Source organism: Sciurus vulgaris, assembly GCF_902686455.1.
Source record: "Sciurus vulgaris genome assembly, chromosome: 11".
In the NCBI taxonomy this organism is placed as follows: domain Eukaryota; kingdom Metazoa; phylum Chordata; class Mammalia; order Rodentia; family Sciuridae; genus Sciurus; species Sciurus vulgaris.
The window spans coordinates 124,764,340-124,788,062 of NC_136472.1; the positions used below are offsets into that span (position 1 = coordinate 124,764,340).

General features: G+C 34.6%; 2 protein-coding genes across 11 annotated transcripts in view; one reads left to right on the forward strand and one right to left on the reverse strand.

Moving 5' to 3' along the window:
• KCNJ5 (potassium inwardly rectifying channel subfamily J member 5) overlaps positions 1-23,723 on the forward strand; it is a gene marked incomplete at its 5' end in the record, with an annotated part of 310,228 nt that overhangs the window by 126,318 nt on the left and 160,187 nt on the right. The window lies entirely within an intron of this gene.
• ARHGAP32 (Rho GTPase activating protein 32) overlaps positions 1-23,723 on the reverse strand; it is a 288,492-nt gene that overhangs the window by 43,540 nt on the left and 221,229 nt on the right. For 8 of the 10 annotated variants that reach the window (XM_079104113.1, XM_079104108.1, XM_079104112.1 and 5 more), the window contains one exon: positions 14,669-14,750. In XM_079104113.1, the coding sequence (XP_078960239.1) occupies positions 14,669-14,750 (82 nt within the window). Of the gene's footprint in view, positions 1-2,481; positions 3,637-14,668; positions 14,751-23,723 lie in introns of those variants that run through there. The other 2 variants (XM_079104114.1, XM_079104106.1) reach the window with 2 other exon arrangements.

Sequence of the window (23,723 nt, forward strand, 5' to 3'; positions counted from 1 at the left end):
AATCATGCTGAATGACATGCCTAAAATATTTGGATAAAACTGTATCTCTTCTTTAGGATTAAGAATGAAAGCAAAGCAACATCATGCTGCTGCCCTTCCCAGAGGAGCATACAAACAGTGACCATACAGAACTGGCACGTGCTAGAGCTTTAAAAATTGTGTTCTTTGGGAAAATGGTCTTATGGTTAATAAGATAAGCTTCTCATTGATCTACATTACACATTTACTTTTCTACAAGCACATATTCCTGATACAAATATCAAAAAGGCTCAAATTTAGAGTATGTGATTTTAGGTTGATATAAATGAGCTTTATTTTTTTCCTGCTCAAAATGACAGTGATTTTTATTTAAAATTTTGAACTACAAATTGAAATACACATGAAAGAGCTTTTGTTCTTCAACTCTCCAAAAACAAAGTAAGGGTTGTTTTTTGTAACTTGGTGACTTTACCAACTCAGTTATTATATAAAAGACTATGACTAATTTCACTTCTAAAAACAGAACAAAAGGAAGATTTGCATTCTGCCAGAGGCGAGTAGGAGGAAACATGAGGTGGATATAAATTCCTGACGCTAAAAGTATTCTAACACCAGAATGGGATATAATATACAGGTTACAGATTTTAAAATTTGCTAAAAGTTTTTAAATTGGACTCTTATTTTTCCAACATGAACCCAGTACTATTTCACAAGAAGATTAAAAAATAGTACTATTTCAGGAGGACTTTTTTTGTATTTTCTCTTAAAAAATAAAGTATAACAACCACATATCTTAGAAATTCAGGCACATCAAAGGTAAAAGGACTAGCAAAATACTACATGAAGTTCAAGAAATACGAAAATTTACAACCTTAATCTTAATGATATGAAAACTCTCTGGAGATTCTCTTTTTTCTTTTTTTTTTTTTTTCATTAGATTAAAATGTAATCATATTCAGTTTAATGTCACATAATCCTCTGTACTTCATTATGTTATGAAGTTTGATGTGAAACACTGATATGATCACAGTGGTTTTTATATGAGGTTTTTCTGTTTGCTTTGGGGGATTCTTCTGGCAGGAAATGAAGGGCAGAGTTCTATATTTGTAGAGTACAAGACTGATAATGCAGTTGCTTTAAAGGTAAAAGTCCTGTAACCAGGCTTAACCAAAGACCTGACCTTTAGCATGGTGAACAGGACACAGGCTTTGATGTCAGATAGACCTGGGGGTTTGAATTCAGTCCTTAATCACTTTCTAGTTGCCAAGATCTTGAGCAAATTATTGAAATCTCAAGTATTTCACTATCAATGGGAATGACAATAATAACTATCACTCAGGGTTCCTATGATGCTTACATGAAATAATATATACCAAGCACTTAATTCTGTGTCAGAAAACAGGAAATTATTTTTACTACAGGAATTTCTCTTTGCACTTTTGGTCTGAAAATTTGGAGAATCCTCCTTGGTACTGGGCTAACCAGGACCCTGACTTAGTTTTACAGACCAAGTTTATCTAATCTGGCGATCCATCCCAAATTGAGACCTGCGCTCACTAGGAAGCATGCAGACAGACACAGGATCATTTCTAGTTTTTCCTTCTATAATCTCCTCACATAAATACCTAAGTAATTTCAGATTTCTGCTGTTTTCTACTGAACACCATAGAGCATTGCTTAAAAAAAATGTTATGACTTCAGAACATTATCATATGAGCGATAGGTGCTTAAAAAAAAAAGTTGGCTATGAAAAAGGACTCTAAATTCTGAAATTCCCTTACTGATGGCTTTGAAAATAAAAATATTACTTATCATTTAGGCAATAGTACAATAATCTTGAGAAGAAAAACATTCAACTTTGTAAAAGGGCTAATCTGTGATTCAAATAAGACACTGGTCTCAATGTTATTTTAGTGAAATAATATAATGGAAAGCAATTAACACCAAGTTCTATAGAAACACCACATAAACATGAAATCCTATCCGAGGAAAAAAAATCTCTAAGTTAATATAAAAATCCTTTAAGGATAGAGATGGCTACCCTTGCCAAAGCCTATGGGGGCAGGTCAGGGGTAAGGGGATCCCTATACTTGAAGAAAAAGGGCAGAAGGGTTACTTCCTTATGCTAACTGAAGCAGGCTCTTCACAGTCAGCAAACTCTTTTAAGTGAATCAGCACTGCCTATTTTCTATTAATCAATCATTAAAATACTATTAACCCACCAGGAAAAAAATTGTAAACACGATACACACATTGGTTGCTTAAGGAAGATAGGCATGTTCTTCTATTCAAGAAAACTTTTGTTGTATTAACCTCAGGTCTAAGAAATAAGCTGACCAGAAATAGCAAAGCAGGCATTTCCTAAAAGTGACCAGGAAAATAAAAGCTACGTGGTACAATTAACAAGATCCTACTTCAAGAAGTGAACACCTCTTTACAAACAAGACAAATGTTAATGCTCAATTATACAATGTCTAGATAATTAAATAATGAACCACTCACCTGGATAACCAAGGCAACATGTGCCCAAATATATTCTAAAAATAGTCTCAGTGAAATATCCTGAATGTTGTTGCAGTCAAGTGTCTGTACAAAGTGATCAAGATGTCCTTACCTCTTGTTGTGGTACAAGTTTAGGACCAAATCTTAAAATTATTCCAAGTAACTGTATTTAGCAGTAGATTCAATAGGATACCACAGCTTTGCATTCCATGCAAAAGCAGAGAAAAGGAATCATAATCACACTGGCTCCAACCTCAGCCAGCACAGATGGCTCCAAGGCAGGTCATGAGTTGGCTTCAAGGCAGGTCCTCACGGTTCTTGAAGGTGCCAGCTTTCTTTTCAGGTCCCCTTTCAGTAGCACTTTTCCTACCCCTGATCTCAGCCTGTGTACGAGCCAGCCAGCAGCCTGAGGGCTCTGCCTTCAGGAGCTCACTCCTCCTCTCTCAGCATGTACTGCTCTGCAACACTATAGACACACCCCATTCTAAGCTGCCCTTGCGGAACAGGCTTCACCAGCGTGGCTCCACCCATCCACCTCACACAGGTGAATGTTTCCTGTTCAGAAAACACTCCTATGAAACTAACCTGTAACTGTGTCCTTTTTCTTTTACAAAGCGACTTACACTGTCAGTTGTTTGTATTTGCTAAGTAGGTGGGAAACAGTGTATCCAATAAAAATGATGGCACATTAAGCCCCAATAAAATTAAAACAGAGAGTGATCAAGTAGAAAGTATTGCTAGTAAAAGGCTGAAAACAACAGCAACAGGTAAAGAAAGCAAACATTTTTAGACCTTTGCTGATATTGAGCTGTGATTGTTATTCCACTAACTGATTTTTTAAACTGTCAATTTATAGTCTCTGTGTGAAAAATTCTGAGGACAATTTCGTGTGCATCCATCAGGGAGGAAAAAGTTTTTGTTTTTTGTTATTTTTTTTTCAGTACTAAAAATTCAGAATTAATTAAATTTTCCAGAGTGTGAACTCATCCTTCATTCACTGCCCGGGTGCTAAGTGTGTAACTGAACTTCAGCTGTAGGATCCCAAGGGACTTCTTTTCCTCTACCAGAAATATTTCTCAGCCAGAGAAAAAATTCTGGGCAAATACTACCAAAATGTTATTCAACCAATCTGAATTTGTTATTTTTTAAAACATTCTTACTAGTTATCTGCATAAGTACAGTGTATTGAAGAGATTCAATACTTAAACACTAATTTAATTGTACTAACTCTATTAGAATTAAATAAATAAACTAACTGGAAAACACTGTCATATTTTCTGTTCCAAATGACTTTTTACTAGTTCCAATGTAAATTTCATCTTCAGATATTTGCCTTTAATCAGCAAAATGATATTGTATCATTATTGTTATGAAGTTAAGTGTCAGACAATTCTAAGTATTTAAAAAAATCTTCATCATAACCCTATTAAGTTGATTATATTATTATCCCATCTTATTGATGAAGAAACCAAGTCAGAGAGGGTAAGCAATCTGCCAAGGCAACACAATTGGTAACTGGCAGTTGGAATACCCAGGGAGTATTCATGACACCCAGTTAAAATCTTATGCTGTTGATTGAATTTACTCTTTCCTTCTTCTCTGATCATAGTTTTGAATATAAAATTATTCATAAATGGTAGGCCACAATAAGGAAAACAATGAATTAGTGTGATTTTAAAAGACCACAGAGAATTCTAGTATGTGGCAGGTACAAAACATGCTTATTTTTCACCAATGGACTAGCTTTGGATTTATTGTTTTTGTTGAGTAGGAAATGAAGGTCTAGAAATTTATTCACAGTAGAGACGGCAAACCCACTGTTTTTCACTTTCAAGCTAAAAATACCACTACCTCCCAACCTGTGCTTTGGCCAACACTAAACACAGACAATGGAGGGCAAGGGAAAAAGAAGAGAAAGGACCGGGAGATAGAGAAGAAAAATGTATATAATGTAGAAAAGCCATTTGGGGAATGCTCAGTAAAATGCATAAGCACCTCATATTATCTAAGGTGTAAACATGGATAAGAACAACTAAATTCCATAATAATTCGCCTAGGTGTGGGAGAATTGCATAATTAATTAACAATAATTCTCACCTAAAATTTGAAAGACTGTTCTCTATATCAAATAAAAATACACACTAAGAAACTTAGTGCACGCAAAAATTGATGGATTTGCAGTAAGGTCTATATTCTCATTAACGTGTCGGTGACAACATCAATTTCTTGGTTTTGAAAATGTACTATATAGTTATGTAAGATGTAAAATCATGGGGAAGGAGAAGGATGATTACTGTACTATTTCTGCAACTTCTTCTGAGACATTATTTCAAAAGAAAAAGTTAAAAATACATTGGACTGAAAAAGCATTGTGCTGTGTCATCTTGTGACTGCTTATGGCAGAGAGGAGTCATTTGTCATTTTTCTCTCAGATTTAATAAAATGTTTGTAGGCTACCTACCTGTGAAGGACTAGAAAGTATCTCTGTTGGGTAGGAGGAGCAGAACAATCCACTGGAAAGGCAATGGCTATATTGCAGTCATTCTATTATAAAATTATAAAAATTACTTGAAGAATTCAAACCCTTTGCACTATGTCTGCAAATTCTTCTAGTTTCATAGCCAAAATCAGATCACTTCTCATGGATTTCCTGGATCCCATACTGGTCTAAGCCACTGTCACCTTTTGTCTGGCTTATTCCAGGAGCCACTGCCAGTCTCTCCTCTTACATCTTCATCCCTGCCTATTCTTAGCACTGAAAATGATCCTTTTAAGGTAAATCAAATTGAGCAACAACTCTGTTCAACATCTTCACTGCCTTCCCATATAATTTCAAATAAAAGCCAAAACCCCTATAGAAGTGTCCAGGCCCTGGAAAGGATCTAGTCCCTCTCCCCTTGTAACTGCATATTGTTTTTCTCTAGCCAACCTGGCTTTAAAGTCATTCCCCCAGGTATATGTGTCTCTTCCTGCATCATCTTCTTCAGGTCTTTGCTCAAAAGTAACCTTCTAATGAGCCCTGCACTGACCACAACACTCTCCTGAAATGATAACCCCACATGACCCACAGTCCAGCACTTCCCAGTCTGTACCCCTTTCTTGGCTTTATTTTTCTGCATAGTACTTGGCAATTATACCATCTATTTCACGTATGTATTTACCTCTTCACACTGCAATACAAACACTATAATAGCGGAAATTCTGTCTGTTGTACTCACTATTTTAGCCATCACACTTAGTATGCACTCAATAAATTCCTGATCAGGGGGCAGGGATGTAGCTCAATAGGAGAGCACTTGCCTAGTATAATGAGGCCCTGGGTTTAATAGACAGCACTGAAAAAATAAAATTAAATTAAATATAGATAATTTGATTAATAAATGAATGAACACTGAAAATGACCAAAGATGGAAAAGTCTCTTTACTTTGAGCCAGGAAAAGACTGATTTGTGGCCTACTACTAGAACTGATTAAAAGGTAGACGAGGGATTAGGAAGCATTTTTTATAACTATAATGGAAATTACATGTTTTACTTACCAATCAGAATTGATTGGGAGTATCCATCATTCATAAATTATGTAAATTTGTATGAAATGGAATATATGCCCACAAGCAAAAGAATGTTGGTGCAGATAAAAGACACACAGGAAGTAAAATATCAAACTCAAAATGAAATAACTTTTTGCCATATGTTATTTATAAATAAGTGATATAAACAATGGCTACTGTAGGCCAAACCATAGTTAGGACCAATATCATTGACACTTCCTGGGAGTTTATAAGAAATGCAGAACTTCAGGCCCCATCCTAGATCTACTGAAACATGATCTATAGTTTAACAAGATCTCTCAGGTGAATTGCGTGCATACTCAAGTGTGTGAAGTAGTGGCCCTCAGCAGCCTTCATTAAGGGCATGGTCTGTCATTTCAAGGACGAGAAAGAACCTGAGCAAGAAAACTTGGAAGCTCAAAGCATTCTGAGAGGACAAAAAGGAAACACGTTACTAAAGGCAAGAAATGGAAGAAAACACCATGAAGATAAATTAGTTCCAGTGTTTGTGGAACACTTTCAATTCTAGAGCAGAGATTTGTAAGTAATCCTGGAACAGGGAAATCACTGAAGTTTTCTGAAGGGTTATATAAGTTGTATTCTAAAATCCTAAATAAATATTAGAATAGATTGATTCAACAGGTATTAATTGTCAATTCACTGCATGTATCTCCTATGGAGAAATAAAGAATGAGACATATTTGCCACTTGTGAGGAGAGAACACAATTTAGTGAACAAGTAAAATAACTTCTATTGGATTTGATAAGGGGTAGAGAGAGAAGAGTCTGAGAAGCTTTTCCGGAAGAAGTGGGTCATGGCCTGAATCCTGAAATATACAGGGGAATTCAAGCTTCAGCGTTGGAAGAAGTGGGCACAGCGGTACAATCCTGTAATCCCAGCTACTCCAGAGGCTGAGGCAGGAAGACTGAAATTTTGAGACTAGCCTGGGCAACTTACCAAGATCCTGTCTTAAAATAAAACATAAAAGGGCTGGGGATGTAGCTCAGTAGTAGAATGCTTGCCTAGCATGCATGAGGCCCTGGGTTCAATCCCTAGTACAAGAAAACAAAACAAAACAAAAAGGCAGGGAGAGGTATTTCAGACTGCAGAAACAGCAGGAGCAAAGGGAAAGCTTTGAAACCAAGTGACATGTTTTCAGGAAACAAGTAGATTCTAGCTGAGTATGTAGGGAGAATGATTATAACTGGAAATGTAAGGGAAGGATGGCTAGAAGTGCTACATTTTTTGGAGTATACTTTGTACCTAGTGAGGAAAGAGGGAAAGATTTTTTTTTTTAATTAAAGAGACATTAAAAAGGATGATCAATGAAGACTAAATTTGCAAATTAGGTGGGCTCATTAAGCAATTCTCTTTCTTCTTAATTTAACCCATTATGTGCACTAATTTCTATTCTATTCATATATCCCTTGAAGAAATTAAAATATATATTTTATTTGCTCCTATTGTAATACAAGAAAAATACATTAAATAATTGTTTTGACAGATAAAAAATAAACTTTATTCTATATTATATATAAAGTTTATATGTCAAGAATTCTGGGTTTTGAGTTCACTACACCTGGGTTATTTATATTAAGTGCTTGGTGGTTCAGTGCCTGGCATTCTACTATTCCTATGACCTAAGGTACTGATTCCAATATTTGATTTTTACAGTATCAGCCTCCAGAATACAAGTGAGCATATGTGCAATGGGAAGAATATTCAGTATAACAATCCGTGTAGAATAAGTAAAACCTGGGACCTCTTTCACTGGATATATAAATGTGTGCATTGCACACTGAAGTGACATGCAAAGAACATGGGTAGAAAGAAGCAAAGAGCTGGAAACTAAAACACAAAGGAAAAAGAAACGACTAGAAGTAAGCAAATAAAAATAAAGAAAAAAATCATAATCAGAAAAATCGCAAATAAAATAACAAAGAAAGAAAGGTATAGGAAACTGATTTCTTAAAAGACTGTTATGAAGAAATTTTTTCCCCCTTAAAGGAACATTACAGTGCTAGGATGTAGCTCAGGGATACAGTGCTTAATTAGCATATGCAAGGCCCTAGATTTTATCCCTAGCACCACAAACAAATAAACAAAATATATATATATATTAAAAAGGATTTTTTTCTTGTTGTGGTATTGTGGATAGAACCCAGGGGCACTTTACCACTGAGCTACATCCAAGTCCTTATTTTTTATTTTGAGACAGAGTTTCACTAAATTGTCAAGGTTGGTCTGGAATTTTACATACTCCTGCCTCAACTTCCCAAATTGCTGGGATCATAGGCATGTGTGCCACTTCACCCAGCTCTACTGCATTATCTTTCAAAAGTTTTATTGTTCACCTTTCAGATGCAGATGTGTAATTCTCCTGGAAAGGATTTTTGTGTTTGGGGTTAGAGTCAGACTTCTATTTTATTGATACTCAGTTGTCCACTGACCCAGTACACCCTTTATGGAAATGATGCTGCCTGGCAATGCCACCTTGGCCATAAGTCAGTTGTCTATATTGTCCTTTGTATAAAGGATTGGTCCTTGACATTGTTCTGTTTCACTGATAGATGTCCATCCTTGCATTTATATCAGTGTCTTAGTGAAGTTTTTACAATAAGTCTTGATATATATAACAATAAAGTTTCTAACCTTTTGTTCTTGGGCATTCTTGGCTCTGCATTTCCATATATATTTAAAATCAGTTTACAATCAGTGGTCAACTTCCGCAAAAATCTCAATGCAATGCTCAGGGCATTTATTGATAACTCTGCCCCATTGGGCTCTGAACCCCAATTTCCTTTTCCCTAGCACTGTGACTTCCTCTCCTCCATCAGCAGATACTACTTGGGGAATAATGTACCCAAATGTTGGGGTCATCCCACCCCCCCAGGATTCTTTCTTCTACTTCACCTTAGCTCAATTGTTTGTTGGTTATTAACTTTCCAGTGCTTCAAAGAGATATTTTTCTATTTCTGTCCAACATTTCTACCTGTTCTCAGAGAAAAGATTTATCTAAATCCTTAGTCTTTCATTTCCAGAAGTTCCTGTTTCATGTACAACTAATTAGAACAAATAAAAAAAAAAAAACTGGAAAAAAAAAGTAAGCTTTAGTTTTCTCCTTTCCTCTCCTTTCATTCACATTTCCCCACTACTCTCGTGTCTTAGATAATGTGGAAATGTATAGAATGCCAGCATAGAAATTATTTTAAAAGAACAAATGTTGATCCTAGCAATGAAAATTATGAGAACTGAGGAATTCATTGCATGGACTTAAGAGAGGATTATACACAGCAGAGAGAAGAATACTGAAGTTGAAGAAAGGTCAACAGAAAGTATATAAATTGAGAAGAAAAGAGAGGAAGAAAATAGTGGGGAAAAAAAGTAGAACAAAGTCCAAGATCTGTGAGACAATATTAAAGAATTTAATTGATATGTAATGGAGAAGAAAATGACAACTGGACAAAAAGAAATATTTGAAGAGATCATGGCTCAGGACATTCAAAACCTGAAGAAAGATATTAATAAACAGGTCCTCAGTAAACTCCAAGCAATATAAACACAAAGAAAAATGTGTTATCCCTCCCCCTTCACCTTCCTCAACCTCACATTCTCCTCCCATGCCTTATGGTGACTGAAGAAAATGCCAATTTCTTATGGATGGGCTGCTACCTTTCTTCTGCTTTTCTTTCCTCTTCTCTTTCTCTTTCTCTCACCTTTATTCTTAAGGGTACTTGCTATCTTGGTCAGGACCTGGTGACTCAAATTTTATTTTCATTTACACAAATAATTGAACATATTGAGAACATAAAGAACAGCTTTAAAAAGGAATTTTTTTTCCTATTACCCTTGTTGTGTAATAGTATGGGGAACTTTAAGTTTTCAGTCTCAAACTATAGCTGCATCTTCTACATTTGGCATCTAACAGTGACAGATGGCAATGTTAAAAATAAATAGGACATTCAAGTTGTTTATACTGTAGGCAAAGACAGTTTTAAAGTGTGAAACAAGCCCAAGGCTGATTGAATTTACATCATCCTTTTCAAAATGTATTAAGAACACACACTTCCCTATGCCAACTCGGCAATACTGTTCACAAAAAATAAAACATTAGCTTTTGAAGGAGTGCTTGTTTTTTATAATAATTGCTAAGTTAGAAGTAATGAAGACTTGTGTATCTATAAATTTAAGCCTATTTTCTAATACTATCAATAACTGATTAAGTTTCCCAGTGTTAAAGCTTCTGGAGGTTATTATTATTAGAAGTGTCAATTCCCCATTCAAAATAAGAAAAAGTATTTGATTGATACAGTAAATTTTAATGACAATATTAAACTAAGTTTTAAAAACTCAGTTTACGGGACATCTCGAGTAAAAGATGTCAAAGATGATATGTAATGCCTAATAAACCTACACCAAGGGAAGAGGGTTTAAAACAATGCCCAAGAAATCACAAAAAAATTGATGTCAAATTTTAGTAACATCAAAATAGTGACCATAAAAACCCAGGATGATTTCAGTAAGTAGATTGCCTTTGAAAAAAATCCAACGCTATTCGTAAAACAACACTAGAAATAGAAGGTAACTTCCTCAATCTGAAAAATGAGTATCTATGAAACCCACAGCTAACACCTTACTCAATGGTAAGGGACTAGATACTTTCCTCTAAGATAAGGCATACACCAAGAGTGTTAGCACCTGAGGCTTCTGCTCAACATTGTACTACAGGTTCTCACCAAAGAAACCAGGGAAGAAAAATAAATAAATCCAAGGCATACAGAGTGAAATGAAAGAAATAAAAAGATCTCTATTCATAGATGACATGATTCTGTATATAGAAAATCCCAAGGAAGTCACTAAATAACTCTCTAGAACTAATAAATAGTTCAGCAAGATTTCAGGATATAAGGTTAATATACAAAAACTTCATTTCTATGCACTTGCAAAGAACAATGAGTAAATAAAATTTAAAAAACAATTCCATTTACAATAGCATCAAAAAGAACATTTAAAAATAAATTTAACAAAAGATATGCAAAAATCTATACTCTGAAAACTATAAAACACTGAAAGATACTAAAGATTATCTAAAGAAACAGAAAAACAGTCTACATTTAAGGATTAGAAGACAATATTAAAATGATAAAATTTCACAAACTGATCTACAGATTTAATAAAATTCCTATCAGAATCCCAGGTGTCTTTGCAGAACTTGATAAACTGATTCTAAAATTCCTATAGAACTGCAAGAGACCTAGAAGAAAAAAAAATCAACCCTTAAAAAGAAGAACTGATTAGAACTTACATTTCTTGATTGCAAAACTTACTGCAAAGCCACAGCAATCAATATAGAGTAGTTCTTGGCATAAGAAAAGACATGCAGATCAATGGAACAGAACTTAAAGTCCAGAAAAAAAGTCATGTATTTAAGGTCAACTGATTTTCTACAAGGATGGCAAGAAAATTCAATGGGTAATGAATAATCTTTACAACAAGCAGTGTTGGAACAATCAGATATCCACATGATGTTGAATCCCTGCCTCACACTATATACGACAATTAACTCCAAAAAATGGATCACAGACTTAACATTGAAAATGTAAAACCATAAACGTCTCAAAGAAACTATAAAAGTTAATCTTCATGACGACACTGAGTTATTCAAAAACTTTTTAAAAAATATATCAAAATTATAAGCAACAAAATAAAAATTAAGCTGGACTTTATCAAAATTATCTTTTATGCTTCAATGGATACCATCAAGAAAGTAAAAGATAACACAAAAATGGGAGAAAAAAATGTGTAAATGACTATTAACTGATAACTGACTTGTACCTAGACATACAAAAAACACTCACAACTCAATAATGAAAACACAAATAACCCAAGGGATCTGAACAGGCATTTCTCCAAAAACGAGATACTAACGGCCATAAGCACTTATAAAGATTCTCGACATTATTAGTCAATAGGAAAATACAAATCAAAACCATCTCCTTGGCCTATACCCAAAGGACTTAAAATCAGCATACTACAGAGACACAGCCACATCAATGTTCATAGCTGCTCAATTCACAATAGCCAGACTGTGGAACCAACCTAGATGCCCTTCAATTGATGAGTGGATAAAGAAACTGTGGTATATATATACAATGGAATATTACTCAGCCATAAAGAATGATAAAATTATGGCATTTGCAGGCCAATGGATGAAATTGGAGAATATCATGCTAAGTGAGATAAGCCAATCTCAAAAAGCCAAAGGACGAATGATATCGCTAATAAGTGGAGGATGACACATAATGGGGGGGAGGGAAGTGTTAGTGTTAGGGTTAGAGTTAGGGTTAGGGAGGGGGGCAAGTATGGAGGAAGGAAGGACTGTATAGAGGGTAAAGAGGGGTGGGAGGGGTGGGGGGAAGGGAAAAAATAACAGAATGAATCAAACAACATTACTCTATGTAAATTTATGATTACAAAAATGGTATGCCTTTACGCCATGTACAAACAGAGAAACAACATGTATCCCAGTTGTTTACAATAAAAAAAAAAAAAAAAACATCATGAGCTACTACTTTACATCTGCAAAGATGGCAAAAGTTAAAAAAGAAAAATCCAAATAATAGCATGTGCTAGCAGCTGTGAGCAGGCACATGCCTATAATTTTAGCCACTGGGGAGGCTAAGGCAGGAAAGATTGTAAATTTAAGGTCCCGCCTGGGCAACTTAGTGAGACCCTATCTCAAATTAAAAAATAAAATAAAAATAAAAATAAAATAGCTCAGTGGCAGAACAATCAGTAGTACCAACAGGGAGAAAGAGGGGAGGGGGTTGAGAGGGTAAGGGATATGGAACAACTAAAACTCTCATATGTTCATGGTGGAACTCTAAAATGGTATAAAAGTGCAATTGAAGGTTGCACAATCTAGCAATTCCACTCCTACTAGGACATGTACCCAAGAGGGACAAAAACATATATCCATGCAAAAACTCTCATACATGAGTATTTGTAGCAGACAAAAATGAAACAAACACAAATGAACGGAGAAATAATCTATGGTACATTCATTCAGCCATTTAAAAGAAGGAATGAAGTTCTGATATATGCTATAGCATGAATGAACCCTGAACACATAATGCTAAGTTGTCTTTTGAGCCAGACTCTAAAGACCATATATTATATATTCCACCTTTTTAAAAAAACCCAGAATGGGGAAAGTTATGTAGAGAGAAAGTAAATTAGTGGTTGCTTGGGTGAAAAGAGGAATGCAGAAGAAGTATTCACTAATTGATAGAAGATTTCTTCTTGGAGTAATGAAGACGTTCTAAAATTAATTATGATAACAGTTGTACAATTATGTGAATGTATACTAAAAACCACTGAATTGCATGGTATATGAAGGGTATTTCCACAAAACTGTTATTTTTAAGTGGCTAATACCATATTTTTAAAAAAGAAATTTACACTCATCACAATTACTAACAAACAATTACTAAGCAAGTGTGCATAAACAGCCTTTTTAATAAATATACGAAAGCAGGATAAAATTGTCTTGAAAACAAATGAGAATCCTGGGTCAAGTAGAAGTGCAAAGAAACACTATTCTGAAGTATTTTCTTATTTATAATTCTTACTAGCAATAAAGTTAATCTACCTATAAATTGCTATGAGAAAAACTGGAACATGACTCCACAAACCTCAATGAAAAAATAAGCGTTGAAAGGGGTTATTACCCTTCACCTTTATTTAAACACTCTACAAAGAATGACAGTTATGATTTGGGAGAAATAAGAAAACACAAAATAAGGAAAGAATAAACTCCCCACCCCCCGCAATTCTTACATATAGAGCATTATGGAACTCTGATAAAACTCTAAGCAGTTCAAATAAATTCTGAGGTCCGGAAATTTTCTCCTTTCATAGGGAGGGAGGGAGGGAAAGGACAGAAGAAATGTAATGTAACTAGGAAAAATAAATTTGATTTTTTCTTTGCTCTAAAATCTTTGAATCTATTTTTACTTTCTTTTTAAAAATTTAGATTGGATCAAACACTTCCAGACAAGACACTGTAGAATCTTGCCCAGATTAAATCACCCAACACACTGAAAAATCCCAATTTTCTTGTTGTTTTTGTTATTCCCTGAAACACTGCTTATTTGTAAAATATTCCACATATTTATATAGCATTATAAATTATAAATAATAAAAAAATGCTTCTTAAAACAGTGTTGATGTTCATAGGCACTGATAAAATATATACATCTTTCAACTGTTAATTTCCAATCGATCACACTATGCCCATGATAATCCTGTTAGATCTTTAAATCTATTTTTTAAATTAATTTATTCATTAATAAGCTGCATGCCTTCTATATAACTATAAAAGCAAGTAATAACAAAGCTTAGTGGAATACACCATTCTTTAAAACTGTCTAAACATTGAAATGCATGTAAACACTATTATGAAATGATCAAACAGAAATTAGGCCATGTTTAAAATTAAAACCATGTAAAATTAAGAATATATATTATATTAATTAATGTGAAGAACAGCAAAACAAGCCATGTACTTGACTAGAAGGGAACATCTGTATCTGTGAGCAGAAGGTCATATCAAGTTAATGAAAATGAGTACTCACCTGGTTTTGGCACTGAATTGGTCACCGATGGGGGAACTTTCTGGTTAATTAACTCAACACAATGTCCAGGGAAGAGTCCCACCTAAAGAAAAGCAACAAAGAGAGGATTCCAAACTAGCAAACAGACCAGTATGTGAACACTGCCAACTCAATTCCAGTAATGGACTCCACAGTCCCTCCCAAATGATTCTATTATTCCAAGACTCTGAACAGCAGATGATGCGAATTATACAAACAAATAATAAAACAATCTGTTGCTATGAGTATACAGAGTTAAGCAGGGTTTTCTGTCCAAATATCTAAGTCTGGCTTTTTAGTGTAAGCTTTTAATTCCCCAAACTTTTTTTTTTTTAAATTACATTTACTGATTTCCATATGTTGAAACAAACTTACATCCCTGGGATGAAGCCACTTGATCATGGTACACTATCTTTTTAATGTGATTTGCTAGTATTTTATTATTATCTCAAGTTGTTGTATACTCAGAATTAATATTATCAAAATGGCCATACTACCAAAAGTGCTACATAGATTTAATGCAATGACAATCAAAATTTCAATAATGTTCTTCATAGAAATCGAAAAAACAATCATGAAATTCATTTGGAAAAGAAGAGGCTCAGTATAACCAAAGCCATCCTTAAGTGAGAAGAGTGAAGCTGGAGGCATCACAATACCAGACCTCAAATTGTAATACAGAACTACAGAGTTGATATTAGTACCAAAACAGACAGGAAGACCAATGGCACAGAATAGAAGACACAGAGACAAACCCACATAAATATGGTCATCTCATACCAGACAAAGGCGCCACAAACACACATTAGAGAAAAGATAGCTAGGAAAACTGGAAACCCATATGTAGAAGAATGAAATTTAACCTCTATCTCTCAGCATGCACAAAAATCAAATCTAAGTGGATTGAAGACCTAGCATTAGACAGAAGCCTCACACCTACTAGAATAAAATGTAGGCCTAACATTCCATCATGTTGGCTTAGGAACTGACTTCCTCAACAAGACTCCTAAACTGCAAGAAGTAAAATCAAGAATCAATAAATGGGATGCTATAAAACTAAAAAACTTCTTCACAGTTCCCCAAACTTCTACACCAATTAAAAAATGCTACACAGGCAGCAGGTAAAAATATTTTACTGTTTGATAATTCACTTTGCTGAAATCTCAAATCTAGTTGTGCTGACACTTCTGTTGCCAACTTATTGGGTTTATTATCTTCTTTATAAGTTTTTTAAAATTTAACACTAAACTAATTTTTGGTGGATTTTCTTTCACTTTCATACAGGTTTTTGAAATAAAATGACACAATTTTTTAAAAAATGGATTTCTGAAACACTCATTTAAAATCATGGTATTCATTCCTGATGAAGAGTTAGAAGTGCATGGATAAGAGAGAAAGTAAAGAGAGAAGAATATGGCCAATTTCAGAAGCAGCCACATACTCTGGCTTCCAAGAACACACCACATTAACCTTATGACAGAATTGCCTACTGGCTTTTGTCAGGATCCTAATAAGTTGTACTAAGAAAATTGTGAGTTTCAGATCATCCAGAGATATTGTGCAGCTAATAGAATAAATACAGAGATAAACAGTTTGGGAAAAAATAAAAAGGAAATCTTTACCAATATTTATAGATGTTTCCTTAGATAGGGATATAAATGGGTTGCCATGCAGCAGATGTTAAAGCTGAAACATGAAAACTACATCACGTTGTATCTCCCTCTGTTGACAGACTCTGGGAAGAATGAAACAGTATTCCAAGAGTGTGACTCATCATGAAGTTCTGAGCTGTATAATTTCCATCTGTGTGGGATTATTTTCACTCACTCATTTGCAGAATTTTTATTTCAATTTCTGGATCAATATTCTATGGTACTTCTTAAAAATTATGAAAACATAACCAGTTATCATGAGCTGAAAAGGGGTTATTAACAGATTAACAGTTTTGCTTGAAATATTTGTATGTGGCATTCTTAAAGTCCCTATATGTACTGTCTTCTAAAATGATGCTTTAAGTATTTGCTTTATTGTTAAAATTCTGTTAACACTTTCTATTCAAACTTACATTCAATAAACATGTGTAAAGCTTCCAAGATTGGCTGGAACCAGGTAAGAAAATAAAAAATCCTTCTCATTTTCTCTTGCATGAGTTCCATGAGAGGATATGTGGTGTACTGGTTAACAGCGTAATCTCAGGGTAAAGGGTCTCTGAGTTCAATTCTAAATCTACCACTTACTAGGCTGGGTGTGTAACTCTGCCTCTCTGTAATTGTTTCTCCATGTACACATGATAATGATAACACTTATCAGGTTTTATCAGGTTTTATAATTAAGTGATTAGCATAAGTAAAATGCACGTAGTTAAGCACTCATCAAATGAGCTACTCCAAGACCTAGAGGGCTCTAGCTGCTCCATCAAATGGGTGTGACACATAATACGCAGGTGAGTGACACATAACATGTGTGTCCTTAGGTTTCCTCACTCTCAAATGTCATTCTTTCCATAAAATTCTAATTTATTTTAATTTATACAAAACTGAAATGCTCCATAGACAAAGGCTAGGTTCAAACTCGCCTCCCCATGTTTTTGAGACTCTGCGATCTGGAGGAAACTGTCTCATGTTCTAATTTGTTACATCAGGAGTAACATTTACCTACACCTCAAAAGTTTATGTGAAAACACACAGACCAGTTTCCAAATTCAAATATCTTTCAGCAAATAAAAACTAGTTTTCCATCAGTCCCTCACAAAGACTCAACAAAGCTTAATGAACTTCTTCAAGGAATTATATCATACGCATTAGTTACATTTTCGCCTTTTAAATTTGTCTCAATGCATTACGTTTAGGTATATGGGAAAGATGCTATTGTATACTTCATGGAGTTCTACTGTAGGCACATCCAGTGCCTAACCCCAATCCCTGCTCTCATCTCCCTTTCTTATAAAGTATAAAATTATTAAATATTAAAACAAATATCCAGTTTCCCAAACTCCTTGCATTCAGATGAATTTGAGACACATAGGTACAACTCTAAACTCCTATCTTGTCCCTTTTTGTTTGCTATAAGTGCAGGTGTCATGACTGGACCTGCAGCAGTCTTCATTTGATCATAATGAAAGGTCAAAACAATCTTTAGGACTTTTGCTTATCATCATTAAGCTGCTAACAACAGTAGCAATAACTACATTTTCTCTTTCATTTTTCTATTTCTTGAAAACAAAAGCACTGATAACAGTCAAGGAGTTATTTTCTTTAAAACACAGTTTTGGAAAACTTGTGAAAGGCAAACAGATTCCCTTTTCTTACAAAATTTCCATCATAAAAAATAAAACTGTGTTCTGTTGAAGATATCATATAGAAGAATGTAGCTAACCCTAAAATGCAGTTAATGAATACTTATACTTTTATGCTGAGTATTTAACCTAATATTTTGCCAAATATAAACACTCCTGATAAACTCAAAGTATCCAGTGGTAAAAGTGACTGAAACTCTGGCAATATGATCTATTAACTATGTCAGCCTATTTCATATCTTATTCTTCCTGCAGCAGTGCTGGAAAGGGAAAGGAGAATGTGGTACATAATCAGGAGTCAAAATGAGATTCAACTCTAGGAAAAGGAAGCCAGGGAGAGAAAAGACTACCACCTCGGGCCCATGATGGTAGAGAAGTACATAACAAAAACACAGTAACAGAAGGAAAAGAAGAATGTAGTGATAAGACTACATTCTTACATAAGAGAGGGGCTTGTAAGAAGGAACTAGGGCCTTCATTTAAGTTTTCCCTCAAGTCTTTGAGATAAAATGAGAGGAAGCTAGAGAGATTATTATAGCCCTGCAGAGTGGGGGCAATGTTTAACAACTAGCTCTCCCTGGAGGAAAAGGTCTTGATTTATAGGGTTTGCAGTGCTCATGGTGCAAATACACCTACCAGAGCTGGTTTCAAACTACCAACAGGACACAACTGAGCACAGAATTGAGAAGAGATGCAGAACAACACTCTGTTATATGGTATTTGTACCATGTATATCCATTAGATGTAATGAACCTCAAGAGCACAGATAACAGCAAAATACTGTAAAATAATTACCAAAAATATTTAATTTTAATGCAATTCATTGAAAATATTCACACTTTCATTCTTAATAATAACTGGGTTTAACAGCTGTCCTACAAAATTCATGAATATTTTAAAATGGGTTCCTGCTCATCATTAATCTATCTATAGCTATCCATTTTGGTCCTGTGCCTATCCAACACTGAGAGGTCCTAAGACTAGTCAGGCAAGTCTACAGCTTACCCTTTGACTCAAGGAGAATAAAGAGTGACAAGGGGAACAGACTGAGTACCTTGAGGATACTCAAGGGGGAAAAACAAAACCAATCAGGTTTGGCTTTAACAATGTGTCCTGAAGAATATTTTGGTGCAATTTAGAGGGAATGTTAGATAGGAAACTATTGGAATAAAATTTAAGCCCACAGCTTTGATGACAGTGGGAAGGGAAAGAAATCCTTTGCTCAACAATAGTGCCTAATTCTAACTATAGTCCCTCTGATTCTACCAAACAAAACCTAAAAATGAATTTCAAGATAAAAAAATGTACTTATCACTGACTTTTAAAAATATTCCTACTCTAATTTTTTTATTTCATTTATGACTAGTGAAATTTTAAGGCCATTAACAGAGCAAAATATTTATATGAAGTTTAGTTAAGTACAGTTCTTATTCCCAGAGACATACCACAGATTTTTCGACAATTGGAATTATTTGGCCTCACAAAGTTAAAACTCCCAGGTCTCTAGTGTTTATATTCCATAACAACTTAAGTTAAAATTCAGACATCCATCCCCTTCATTCCTGTATTTATTTTCCCCCAGGTTACTAATCCCCCTTCCCATCTTTTTTGTTGATATTGCTGTCATTGTTGTTGTTGTTGTTGTTGTTATCCAGTATGAATCCTGTGGTAGACCATATGAGCTTTTAAATCAATACCCTTAGTCTCCCTGCAATATCAATCTTCTGCCAAAGCAATCCAACCAACTCCCCAAATTAAACCAATATACTTCCATAAACTTGTATGTCTTATGTTTCTAGAGAAAAATCACATTGCTGAGGAGATTCAAACTAATGCAAGTTCAGTTTATTCTCTAGAAATGTCAACTACTTTTTCCCTCTTCCCAAACATTCTCAGAGAATTGATCTTTTAATATTGCAGTTAAGAAATCTTTGCCAGGCTGGGGATACAGCTCAGTTGGTAAAGTGCTTGCCTTGTAAGCACAAGGCCCTGGCCCTGGGTTCAATACCCAGCACTGCAAAAAATAAAAATAAAAATAAAAAAGAAATCTTTGCCATGAAATCCAAAGCCATGAAAGCTTTGTTTTATTCTTTGTACTTTACACAGAGGCATATGATACATTTTGAGTTAATTTTTAGAAATAAATTTTATTTTGGAAGCAAACACAGACCATCTTTCTTCACTGAATTGATTTTAGACTTTTGTTGAAAATCAGTTGTCTATGTATGTATGAATGGGTTTGTTTCTAGACTCCATTTTGTTTCATTAATCTACTTATCTCTATTTCTACTGATCCTACATTTTACTTATGCTGTAGCTTTACAGTAAATCTTCAATTACTGCAAGCTCTCCCACCTTGTTCTTCAAATTTGTTTTGGCTCCTTTATTCTAGGTCCTTTGCATTTCCATATGAATTATTTAATCTGCTTGTCAATGTTTACACAAGAGTCTGCTAGGATTCTGACTGGGATCAATTTGAGAAGCAATGACATCTTAACAATATAGTTTTCCAACCCATAAACTCAATATATCTCTCCATTTGTTTGGGCCTTCTTTAATTTCTTCCAGAAAGGTTCTGGAAATACTTAGAATACTTAAAAATCCAGATTTTTTTTCCCAGATATATCCTTAAGTATTTCATATTTTTATGCTATTATGAGTAGATGTTATTTTATTGTCTGATTGATGTTAAATGTTGTTAGTCTACCTTGACAGTAATAAGGTTCTCAAAGTAGTTGTCTCAAATACTTATATCTAAACACATATCACATACTTTAAAGACAAAAATTACTTTCCCTTATAAGTTGAAAATTTATACTTTTTCAAAACTGTATATGTATGTAGGTAATTATATTATTTGTAGATTTTATTTCAGAATCACAAGAAGGGATTTCAGAAAGTACCTATCATAAAGAGAGGGTATACTGTGTGATGAGATTAAGAGCTACTGTCCCCAGTCATCCTCCTATCACCTGCTTTCAAGAAATTCAGTGTGACATATCCTGATGCTATCAATTAACAAAAAGCTATCCATTAGGAAATTTATCTCGAAATACCCACCGTTAATGGCACTAAAAGAAAAATTAAAACATCAGCAACAATAAAGAAAATAAATTAAGCAAATGTACATATTTGCATGATCTATAGAAGGAAAAAAAACAAAACTGGAACTCACCTGTATTTTGATCCTGGTTATACCACCTAGTTATTATTTTTGTGAAACAAAAATTTCTTTGTTTCTAGATTTCTATCATTGTAAAATGACAGATTATAACCAGATGAACCACTATCATCTTTTCTACTATAGAAATCTATGAGTCAGACAAGCAGAAGTTTCAATAGCGTTGACTAAATTACTACTATGATCTGATTTTTGGCCAGAATGCCTGTTTCAATGTGAGCTCTGCACTAAGGAGCAAGATAATAGTGAGCTAGCTGTTTCACCCCTCCATGCTGCAGTTTCCTCCATTCATAAAATAACAGCACCTTCTTCATGAAGCATGAGAACTAAAGGTTTAAAAAAGTACATAGAATAGCACATGTAAGAAGCACTCAAGAAGTGTTTGTAATCAGTTTTTAGTGTCACACGTTCCCTCTTCTCTTCAATTTATGTAACATTATGCAAATTTACTACATAATATTACATCCCATTACTTAATTGGAGAGGAAATATTTTGCTCTACTTGATTTTAAATAATAAAAAGGTACAGCTTTGTATTCCTGGATATCAGGGGGTAGAGTCCCAGCTATCTGCCCTTCTGAAGAAAAAAGACTTTTAACCATATTAAACTCTGTGGTAAGGAAACTTTTATTGTCCAAGAATTGCTTCTCTGATATTTATGAAAAAAAAATAAAAACAAAAACACACAACATTCTGAGTTAATTATGGAAAGTAAAACAGTTGATCTTGATCATCTTGTGGAGAGTCCACAGAACATGACCTGTATCAATTCCGTTAATCTCCAAGTGGGATTTTAGCCACTAGATTAACTTCCTGGCAAATGTGTTTTAAGGAGAACTTTCTGTGGAAAGAGGCAACAGAACAACTGCTATACTATTGCCTGTTCACTCTATCTGCACAGGATGAACAATAGGAGGGTTGGTCAGGGGTACCCACATTTCTTACATGAAAATCATCTGAGGAACTGTTAAAAATTTAGATTCTGCCCCATCCCCTAAGATTCTGATGATAAATATCCAGTTTTAACACTTTTCTCAGGTCATTCTGATGCCAGTGGTTCCCAAATGAAACTCATAAAACTGCACCAGAGAAATAAATCATGTTCAAAAACATTAACGTCATATTTGTATTATGCCTTTTACCTAAGAAAAAATGGCTCTCAGAGGCCTTACCCCACATTCTCAACCATAGTCTACACACAGGAGCATAAAGTCTGGGAGTGATGCTTATGGTTTTCAAAGCAAAGAACATAAAGTGAAGAGGGGGTTTTCCCCCCCTTCAGTTTATCATATAATGAAACATCTCAAAAAAAAAAAAAAAGATAAAATATTCAATATACTCCTTAAGAGACAATTACACAGATTTCAGAATTTCAAATTACTGTAGTTAATATAATTTCACACTTCCTACTCCCATAGGTTTAAGAAAAGAAAGAGTGTTAGGGTATAATTTAAACACATGGATGAACTTATCCTTCTGTTTCCATGGCTAAATTATGGTCTGGACTAGGACAATACATTGAAAAGAATTTAGCAAAATGCTGATCTCTACCAACCACCAGTCAACTAGCAGTTTACCTAGAGCACACATAGATAAAAATACAGAGAAGGTGTTATATCCTGCCCCAAAACTACCAAAACAGAAATTTTGGGGTTTAGGCCCTAAGATTTAATTTCTCACTCTCTCTCTTTGGTGTGTGTGTGTGCACGCATGCGTTACTAGGGATGGAACCCAAAGCTTCATGCATGCTAGGCAAATACTTTACCACTTTGCTACAGCCCCAGGCTGAGATTTAATCTTTCTAGTATGTTTCCCTATTGATTCTCATGCACACTACAATTTGAGAATCAGTGGCAGAGAACAGAATTAATTATTGGTAACCAAATAATGAAGACAGCAGTGCTGTATGCCCTTGAGCATATTCAGCAAATGCTATTTCTTAGACTAACTTTATTTGTAATTTAAGGTAACAATGCAACTCCATTAAACCCCTTTTAACATTGCCAAACCCAACCCCACTCAAAAACTTGACAGTTACCAACTACCAGTGAGGATGCCAGGTAGCAGAACTCTTTTTCATTGCTGGTGGGAATGTGGAACGGTACAGCTATTTTGGAACACAGTTTGGTGGTTTCTTATAAAATGGAATATATTCTTACTACATGATAAGCAATCACACTCCTTGGTATTTACCCAAAGGACTTGAAAACTTAGATTCACATGAAAACTTCCACATGAATGTTTATAGCAACTTTATTCATAATTGCCAAAAACATGGACGCAATCAAGATTCCTTCCATAGGTGATTAGGTAAATAAATTGTGGTACATCCCTAACACCAAATATTGGATAGTGATTAGAAAAAAAGATCTACAGAACCGTGGAAAGACATGTAGGAATCTTAAACGCAAATTACTAAGTGAAAGAAGCTAATCTGAAAAGATCAGATGACAACCATATGACACTCCAAAAAAGACAAAACTATGGAGACAGTAAAAGATTAGTGGTTACCAGAGTTCAGAGAGAGGGAGGGATGAACAGGTTAAGCACAGGAGAGTAAC